At 36.9% G+C, this 10,078-nt stretch overlaps 1 protein-coding gene across 1 annotated transcript; it reads right to left on the bottom strand.

The window, feature by feature from the left end:
• Positions 1-4,972: 4,972 nt before the first annotated feature.
• LOC148741919 (adrenocorticotropic hormone receptor-like) lies at positions 4,973-7,408 on the bottom strand. Its single transcript, XM_088747019.1, has one exon. The coding sequence runs from the start codon at positions 6,345-6,347 to the stop codon at positions 5,274-5,276; it is 1,074 nt and encodes a 357-aa protein (XP_088603145.1). The 5' UTR covers positions 6,348-7,408; the 3' UTR covers positions 4,973-5,273.
• Positions 7,409-10,078: the final 2,670 nt, after the last annotated feature.

Here is a 10,078-nt window from a genome sequence, read left to right as displayed (position 1 = left end):
ACAGGTCATGACGTTCTCTAGATGAATATGACATCATCTGCATTAAATGTTTGGACAAAATTCTGTTCCCAGGATAAGAATAGACTTTCATTGAGAAACTTGTGTGAATTACTCAAGAAAAATCTCATTTAAAGTTGAATCATTTCCCTTAAGGGCTGTAATCACTAAAGCTTCCTTGACCTATCGAGTCTCTCAGTAGCTAAGTCGATGAATACTGAATGATTTGCAAGTAGAAAATATAAAAACAGCCAAGATGGCGGTAAAAGGAAACGAACACTAGAATATGTAGCCCCAGGCATAGCTACAAAAAAATGTTTATTATAATCTTTGATTGAAAGGATCGCCAAACCCACGTAAACGAGCGTACTATAGTTGTATTTTTAACTGCTCTCCTCAAACACAATCTAAAAACGATTTCGATAGGCGTCTACAATATGCTAAGCTGGTGCATTCTAGAAGCTGAACCAAAAAGGCCAATTTACCTGACATACCCTTTTGAATATTTATGAAATTATTGATCATCTGTGCCAAAACAAAGCATTTTAAAGGACTGAGAGGCTAACCACCGAAAAAAGACACAACATAAAAAAAATGCCGATTCTTGTATGTTCCCCTCCAGACATCATTCTTAATTCATTACGCATAAAGTGAATCATGCAATCGAAATGCTCTCATTTTAAAATGGAATAGAGAAAAGTTAATACTAGGTTGGATTGAGTGCTAATTTATTTGGTGCGATTCCTTTGATAGGATCTTTCTAAACTGCGGAAATCCCCTTGAAGTCGTTTTCATTCGCATTTCATTCATGTCTTTTGTTTACTAAATGTAAGACCATCTGTGGATTAGTTTCTTTATTTTCGGTCATCACAAAATCACTCGAAATTGATCTCCAACAACAGACTACCGCTTATTAGGATATAAAAAACCCGACATATCACTTTTAGTCTTTCCATTGATCGAGCTAAAAATTGCTGAAAAACTGCAATCATCGATCAAAAATATGAATATTACTCAATCGATTATGGAAGGAGAAAAAAAGATATAGCTTTCAAAATAACTTTTGACGGGCTTCTGTTTGCCAATTAAGTCTTTTTCCCTTGCTTGTCAGTTGAATGTTTCATGTAGATTAAAACCTTTGTATCAAATTCCTATTTCTATGCCAATAACTTTTTGCTTCTTAAAGTTCGTAATTAGAGGTATTATGTAGTTTGAAGGTTCTTTTTCCTGCCCTCTATGCTGTTCAAAACTCCTACTCTAACAGTTAGTGACTCGTATCGGCTTCCATTTTGAGCCAGCTTCATGAACATACACATGATATGTAAACCAGAACAATTTTGAATACTGAAGACAACTTGAAATGCAATACTATTATTTTCATTTTTGGCATGAAGTGATTAACTGACATTTCAATCCTGGTTATTGCACCTTTCGTTATTCTATTAAAGGTGGATCTCCGGTAGCGACATAACAATCATGATTGTAACTGTATGGGGTGTGTACGTTGCTTGTTAAATGTGGTGGGAACGCCGAGACACATGTTACAAAACGATCATACTGTTAGGAAAATAGCCTAACATTCTTTTTATGACTATGATCACATGTTTAATATTGCTTATTGAACCGTGTTCCTGATTATGATCATCATTACGCGAGTGAAACTAAAGCGTAGTAATGCTAAGCAGTGTTTGCTTTGCTGCTCTTAAGACGATTTAAATTACGAAATAGAGTTCAAAATTCATGCAAAATGGGGGTTTCAGAACAATAAGCTTTCCGTTGTTTTCAGAGTTCTCAGCGAACTGCCTTGTCAACGGAAAAAACCAAGATAGTAACCAGCTTTCGTGTACTTTAAGATCTCGGAACTTTTCATGTTCTTCATTTTAAGAAATGAACCTCGTTCGCCGTGCCCTACCCAGCCATAATTATTTCAAACGCCAGTAGACACAGGAAGCCAGTTTCTAGTGGTCAAATAAAAATATAAATGTTATTGTAACTATATCGTCTTAAACAGGCTGACTCAGTCAAATGCTGGTACATTATACGGGAAATGCGAGGACATGAAAATTCAAGTTAAGGATTCAGCGTTTCCATCTTAATACATGGAGAGAAAGTCCGATAAAACGAGCACCGTGATTTTTAAAGCCTTAATAAAATAAGCCCTAACTACTATGAATGAACAAGACAGAATTTCTCCTTACAATATGAGTACAACATCAAGCAGACGAGTGATGAGTATACAATTTTTGAATCACAAATTTTAAATTACAAGTTTTGAAAGGGAAATTTGCAGGTGTTCCAAATATGTGTTACGTTTATCAGTATGGATGCTAATGCCTATCATAATTTCTACAGTTTTAAGCCCGTGATATCTTCACCTCACGGATCTTCACATGTCAAATCAAAGGGCGCCTGTGGCCAACTCTTGGCTAACGTATGAAAGAGATATATACTTGTACAGTTGCTACCAACAAACTTAGGTGTCAAAAAGCAATAGAAAGTAGAACCATTGCAAGTATAAACATCATAGTACTTGAGTAACTGATGGGTCATTCTTTCGCTGGGTATGTGCAGCTGGCTTCTCTGTCAGCATCACATTTTAAATCTGAGTATGATCGAACTACGCCGTTTGATTCTAGAGGGGGGCTGGATGAATTGAGAAAAAAATATCCTGCAAAAATAAGCTCCAAACGAAATTTTGTGCGGAATAAGGAGACTTTCCATCCAAAAATAGGGAAACAAAATTTGATCGAAGCTGGCTTGAAAAAATACATATTGCTCACCAGGGTTCAAAATAGTTTTTCAGCTTTTAGCGCAAACTTGTAGGCTTTTGTAAAGGCTTATTCTTTTTTTACCGGCTGTCAATAATAAATGAGCGGTCAGCATGTCTTTAACACTCAACCTGATTAAATTGTTAAAATAATTTCAGCATCAAAATCTTTATTTTCATCAACATGTTTCGTTGCGGCAATTCCCTTTCTAACAAAGCGTAGTGAACGGAACAACTTTGTCCAAACTGTCGCACTTCTTTATACACAGTCATAGGAAATCCGTACTGCCAAGTCCCGACTTTAATTTGAACACACGAGAAGGCTTTATAAACGACATTAAACAGGATTTGGCGAAAAATAAATGTTGATTAAAGGTAGTGTCTATGTGCAGAAACATAAACACGGTAATGTGACGGTGTGTACGCAAACTTGCATGTTTCCCGATTGAACAAATACGAAGAAAGCTGAACACTGTAAACAATAATATATCTTTAGCACGCTTCAAATTTCGTTTCCTAAAAGCTTTTAAACATTTCTTGGCTGCTTTATTGTCTGATATCTATTCTTCACCACAACATGTCAGCGACTTTTACTTCAGTTGGACTATCAATAAGCATGATATTTTCTATAAAATTTTAGTTCTTTGGTGAAAAATTCCAGGCAAGTGTGCTAAAAGATCCGGCTGCTGTCGCCAACCGGCTGTTATATTGAACCCTGGATTACACTTTTACGGTGCTCCTCTTTATGTTTACGCCTGGACGTTTTAAAGACCCCTCAAATTCAGTCTTCAAGTTGATCATAGTACCAATCTGAAACATTCGAAGTGCATTTCAATTTAGTAAATGTCGAAACAGCCGTATAAGCTTGTGTTCTGATAAACTTTGCTGACAATGTGATTACTTCCCAAATTCCAAGTTCAGCTCATGGTATAAGTAGCTTATTTTTCCGGATTGCCTTCATTTAGTGACGTAGTAGTGATATGGATATACTTAGATCTCTGCAGACAGTGTCCGGGTTCGATTTTTTGGTGGGAGACATTTTTATGTATTAATTTATTTTATTAAATACAGTTTTCCCCTTTTTTTGTAATGCTGTAGATTAACATTTTTTTTAAAGTCAAAGGTACATGTTTCCGTGGGAATTTGCATGTCAACAGCTTGTTCTGTCAGTCACAAACTCTTCGTGATTTTCGCTGTTCCTCCTTATGTTTAGCGCATGGACCAATTTGGTCTCTAAGTTGATCATAGCACTAATCTGAAACATTCTAACATCGCAACGATCGATGTAATCACAATAGCGCCAGGACTTCGGATTTCTTCGGTAGGATAGATCACGAGTTCAGAGCCGACTTACTTACTTACTTACTTAATCCTCTTCGTGTTGTGAAACACATAAGGCCGACTAATTATGACTAATTACGAAGAGTACACGCGAATTTGCATATCCCGAGGTGCCCACAATTACTCGTTTCTACGCTATTGCGTACCCGCGAGTTACAGGACATCTTTGAGGTATTAAACCTCTCAGTAATTCAGAGAACGGAAAAAGAGACAAATTTACTAAAACACTCAAGTCCATTATAGCGCCTTTTTTTCGCCGCGGGGAAGTGAAGTATGTTCCACTGTCGCTCAGTTAAAGGAGTGAAAATGTTTACCTAAACCTAAAAGTTTTTGCGATATCTCGCTGTGTGGTTCCGTGTATAAACAAATTGCCAGGGTCTGACCGTCTAGCATGATTAAAGCCTTCCGCAATTGTTGATAGAATCTGACAACAGCTTTGTTAAGATTAAATTTTCACATTTGAAAGCAAATATAGTGAGCACGTGTCACTTGTACTTGGTGCTTTTACCATGGATGTATTTGCTGAGTGGGAGATCCACCAGACATCGTCATTTGCACACGAAAGACAACTAATAAAAACTTTTTGATCATCTTTTCTCACGCTGATCACTGAGTTATCTATCAGCTAAATACACTTTCCTTCATGCAATGTTGGGTAACGTCACTAAAAAAGAAAAGTTAGAAGAGTTTTTTTATCTCCTTAGGATTTTAAGTATTTCTAAGATTTAGATTGTATTTCTAATATTTAAATCGTGTAATTATCAAACTTGCGAAAGTGAAGACTACCAGGAATCAATATTCATAATTTACAGTTTTCTTAAATTCTGATAGGGAAAGCTTCATTTCCGCTGTCTTCATTTAATCCCATTCAAATTTACATAACTTTTATTTAGCTTCATCTTTAAAAAGTAATGAAATATGCGGATAATTGAAATGTCTTTTTCTTTTTATCGTTAAGCTCTGAAATTCGTATTTAAGACATTTTACACTCCAGCTTTAAAAACCAGGTCTTTAGCTCTTGAAACAAGCCTAAGAATTTTTATAATGATAACCCTTCGAAAAAACAAATACAAAATCCTGAATAGAAAGATCGAGGAAGATTCAATGGAGTCTCGATGTCCAGTCTTACATGCTCCATAAGCAGCAAAATGACCTGTTTGCACACGAATTATAGCATTAAAGTCTCGTGCCCAAGTCTTGGCGATTTCAGTCGCTCATTCTTTGGTTGAATCTGATCCCCTGCGGGAGTGTTCTGTTCAATTACACTTCCAGACGCCAGAGCACTTCTACAGGCAGTTCGGGTCTGTCGCCTACATCGGCTGAAAGTTGCACGCCAAACAGCTTTTAGCGCCTGTCTATACTGCGGTATTCTCCACGCGTATACAAACGGATTAACAGCGCAGCTGACGCACAACATCGATATGGACAGAGCTCTTGTTGCTTTGAAAGCTGATCCACTACACACATTGCTTTCTTCATGGGGACACTTTTCTCCCAGCTTAGTAACAATTAGGTAAGGCATAAGTGATATGAAGAGCACGATTATGATCACGATAATTGTCAGAACAATCCTTTTCTCCAATCGGATATTCCGAACAAAAAAGCGCCTTCTCCCACCACTGTCCTGATGCAAGATCGTAACGTTTCTTGAATGTCGACGGAATTCAATGTAAGTCGCTGTGTAGACAACGCAAAGTATAGCCAGTGGAGCTGTCGTTTGAAGATGAAGATCCACCAAGTGGAGTATTTCTTCTGATATACTCGTCGAGTGCGATGCTTCAAACAGTCCGCAAAAAAGCCATATTAAAACGTTACATATAACGACTTTTCTGATAGTTATAAGCGATCTATATCTCCAAATAAGCTTAACAGCCAGAAATCTATCCACTGATAACGCTACGACCGTAAAAATTGATATTTTCGTGCTAATATGAGAAGAAATCGCAGAAATCTTGAATAGGCTCGATATCTTAACTCCACGTGGAAGGCAAAGCATGTACGTTGCGTACAAAGGTTGCACGAAAGCTCCCCCAAGAAAATCACTCAACGAAAGGCTTGCAACAAAAAAAGTCGTAGGCCGCACTCGGAAATAATTATACGGATCTTTGAAAAGAGTCAAAAGAAGAACACTGTTTGTTGTGAATGAAATTAACCCTAACAGTGCGCTACATAATCCTGCCAAAAGCACCACTGGCGCTGTTGCGTAAAGACGTCCTTTTTCATCGTCATTAGTCTCGTTCATTATTAACGCCGATGGCGACTGCTCAAGCTTTTATGTAGAAACTCTTCAGTTCATGATGAATATGGCTGAGGTTAACTATAGAACAGCGAGGTCACATGAAGAGCAAATCGTTTTCAAGCTACGCTAGTACTTTGTAACCTGCGAAACCTTTCCTGAAAGATAAACTTCAATATCTGATTTGATCATGCAACACTAAAAAACAGCATTACTGATGAAATCTCTCTTACATCCAGTGAAACAGGATAAATCCTTCTTGACTGTCCTTATTGTAACCCATGTACATTAGTTACTTCATAAGTATACCTGTATACGAATGGACGAGGGTCCAATTACAACAATGGTCGGCCATGACGTTCTCTTGATGAATATAACATCATTTGCATTAATATTTGGACAAAATTCTGACATAGACAGTCATTGAGAAACTTGCGTGAATACTCAGTAAAAACTCATTCAAAGTTGAATCATTTCCCTTATCTAGTCTCTCAGTAGCTAAGTCGATGAATACTGAATGATTTGCAAGTAGAAAGTATAAAAACAGCCGAGATGGTAAAAGGAAATGAACACTAGAACATTTATCCTTGGGCATAGCTAAAAACAATAATGTTAATAAAAATGTTTGATTGAAAGGATCGCACAACGCACGTAAACAAGTGCACTATAGTTGTATTTTTAGCTGCTCTCCTCAAACAAAATCTAAAAAATATTTGGATAAGCGTCTAGAATAGGCTTCTTTCTTAGCTGGTGCATTCTACAAGCTGAAACAAAAAGGCCAATTTACCTGACATACTCTTTTAAATATTTATGAAATTTTTGGTCATCTGTGCCAATGTTTTTTTAACAAAGCATTTTAAAGGACGGTCAGGTTAACAACCGAAAAAAGACACAACATAAAAGAATGCCTACCCTTGTATGTTCCGCTCCAGACATCATTCTTAATTAGTTTCCTTACTTTGGATCATCACAAAATCACTCGAATTTGATCTCCAACAACAGACGATGCCGCAAAATGTAAAGCTCACAATAGGCGCCTATTAGCATATAAAATATCCGACATGACACCTTTAGTCTTTCCATTGATCAAGCTAAAAATTGCTGAAAAACTGGAATTATCAACCAAAAGTGTGAATACCATTCAATCGATTATGGAAGGAGAAAAATAAATATAACTTTCAAAATAACTATTGACGGGCTTCTGTTTGCCGATTATGTCTTTTTCCCTCGCTTATCAGTTGAATGTTTCAAGTAGATTAAAACCTTTGTATTAAATTCCTTTTGCTTTGCCAATCACTTTTTGCTTCTGTCAGTTCGTAATTAGAGGCATTATGTACTTTGAAGGTTCTTTTTCCTGCCCTCCATGCTGTTCAAAACTCCCTCCTAAGTGGGGATTACTTTAGTAGTTGGTGACTCGTACCGGCTTCGATTTTGAGCCAGGTTCATGAACATACACATGATATGTAAACCATACCAACTTTGAATACTGAGGACAATTTCAAATGCAATACTATTATTTTTATTTTTAGCAGGAAGCGATTAACGATTAACTGACATTTCAATCCTGGTTATTGTACCTTTCCTTATTTTATTGAAGCTGGATCTCCGCTAGCGACATAACAATCATGATGATAATTATATGGGGTGTGCATGTTGCTTATTAAATGTGCTGGGAACGCCGAGACACATATTACAAAACGATCATACCCTTAGGAAAATAGCCTAACATTTTTTTTATGACTATGATCCTATGTTTAATAATGCTTACGCGAGTGAAACTAAAGCGTAGTACTGCTAACTAGTGTTGCTAACTACGCTGTTCTTAAGACGATTCAAATTAGAATTCAAAATTCATGTAAAATGGGGTACCAGAAAAGTAAGCTTTCCGTTGTTTTCAGACTTCTTAGCCAATCGCCTAGTCATTGAAAAAACGAAGATAGTAATCAGCTCGCTGAGCCGTATCCAGCCATGATAATTCCAAACGCCATTAAACACAGCACGCCAGTTACTACCAGTCAAATAAAGGTATATCGTAACGATATCGTCTTAAACAGGCTGACTCAGTCAAATGCTGGTACATTATACGGGAAATGCGAGGACATGAAAATTCAAGTTAAGGATTTTTCCATCTTAATACGTGGAAGTAAAGTGCAGTAAAATGAGCACCGTGATTTTTGAAGCCTTAAGCCCTAAACTACTATGAATGAACACGACAGAATTTCTCCTTACAATATCAGTACAACATCAAGCAGACGAGTGATGAGTATGCAATTTTTGAATTCAATTTTTGAATTACAAATTTTAAATTACAAGTTCTGAAAGGGAACTTTGCAGGTGCTCCAAATGTGTGTTAAGTTTATCACTATGGATGCTAATGCCTGTCATAATTTCTAGAGTTTCAAACCCACGATATATTCACCTCACGGATCTTCACATGTAAAATCAAAGGGCCCCTGTGGCCAACTCTTCGACAACGTATTAAAGAGATATATACTTGTTAAGTTGCTATCAATAAACCTAGGTGTCAAAAAAAGATAGAAAGTAGAACCATTGCAAGTATAAAAATCATAGTACTTGAGTATGTGATGGAAACCCCCCGGGGCGGGTACGTGGATCATTTTTGGCTGGGTATCTGCAGCTGGCTTCTCTGTCGACATCACATTTTAAGTCTGAGTACGATCGAACTAAACCGTTTGATTTTAGAGGGGGGCTGGATGAGTTCAGAAAAAAAATATCCTGCAAAAATAAGCTTGAAACAAAAATTCTTGTGCGGAGTAAGTAGCCTTTCCATCCAAAAATAGGAAACAAAATTTGATCAAAGCAGCTGGCTTGAAAAAAAATATGTATATTGCTCGCCAGGGTTCAAAATAATTTTTCAGCTTTTAGCGAAAATTTGTAGGCTTTTGTGAAAGCTTATTTTTTTTTACCGGCTGTCAATAATAAATGAGCAGTCAGCACATGACTTCAACACTCAGCATGATTAAATTGTTGAAATAATTTCAGTATCAAAATCTTTATTTTTATTGAAATGTTTCGTTGTGGCAATTCCCTTTCTAACAAAGCATAGTGAACAGCTCAATTTTTAAGGGTTTATTCAAGCGTGAAACATACAACCTTGTCTAGACAAACCTGTCGCGCTTCTTCATTCAGAGTCAGAGGAAATCCGTACTGTCAAGCACCGACTTTAATTTGCGAGAAGGCTTTACAAACGACATTAAAGAGAATTTGGCGGAAAATACATGTTGATCTAAGGTAGTGTGTATTTGTAGAAACATAAATCTGGTAATGTGACGGTGTGTACACAAACTCGCATGTTTCAAGATTGAACAAATACGTAGAACGCTGAATACTGAAAACAAAAATACCCCGTAGCGCGCTCCAAATTTCGAAACTTTATACTCGTTTACGTTCCTTAAAAGCTTTTAAAACATTTCTTAGCGGCTTGATTGTCTGATATATAGTGTTCACCAACACATGACAGTGACTTTTACTTCATTTGGACTATCAATAAGCATAATATTTTCTGTTTTTTGGTGAAAAATCGCTGGTAAGTGTGTTAAACGTTCCGACTGCTATTTTGAACCCTAGCTCACACTTCGGTGCTCCTCGTTATGTTTACGCCTGGACGTTTCAAAGACCCCTAAAATTAAGTCTTCAAGTTGATCAATTTTGCCGTTGTGTATTATGAACGACACTGACCATAACTTTTACTTATCAGATAACGAAGCTTTTCTAAA

The sequence above is a fragment of the Stylophora pistillata genome, chromosome 1 (genome assembly GCF_964205215.1).
Source record: "Stylophora pistillata chromosome 1, jaStyPist1.2, whole genome shotgun sequence".
NCBI lineage: Eukaryota > Metazoa > Cnidaria > Anthozoa > Scleractinia > Pocilloporidae > Stylophora > Stylophora pistillata.
The sequence above is the reverse complement of the archived record's forward strand: the minus strand, read 5'-3'. Positions and strand labels throughout refer to the sequence as shown.

Coding starts and splice junctions, on each gene's coding strand:
- LOC148741919 (XM_088747019.1), bottom strand. CDS start 6,347: ATGAACGAGACTAATGACGATGAAAAAGGACGTCTTTACGCAACAGCG.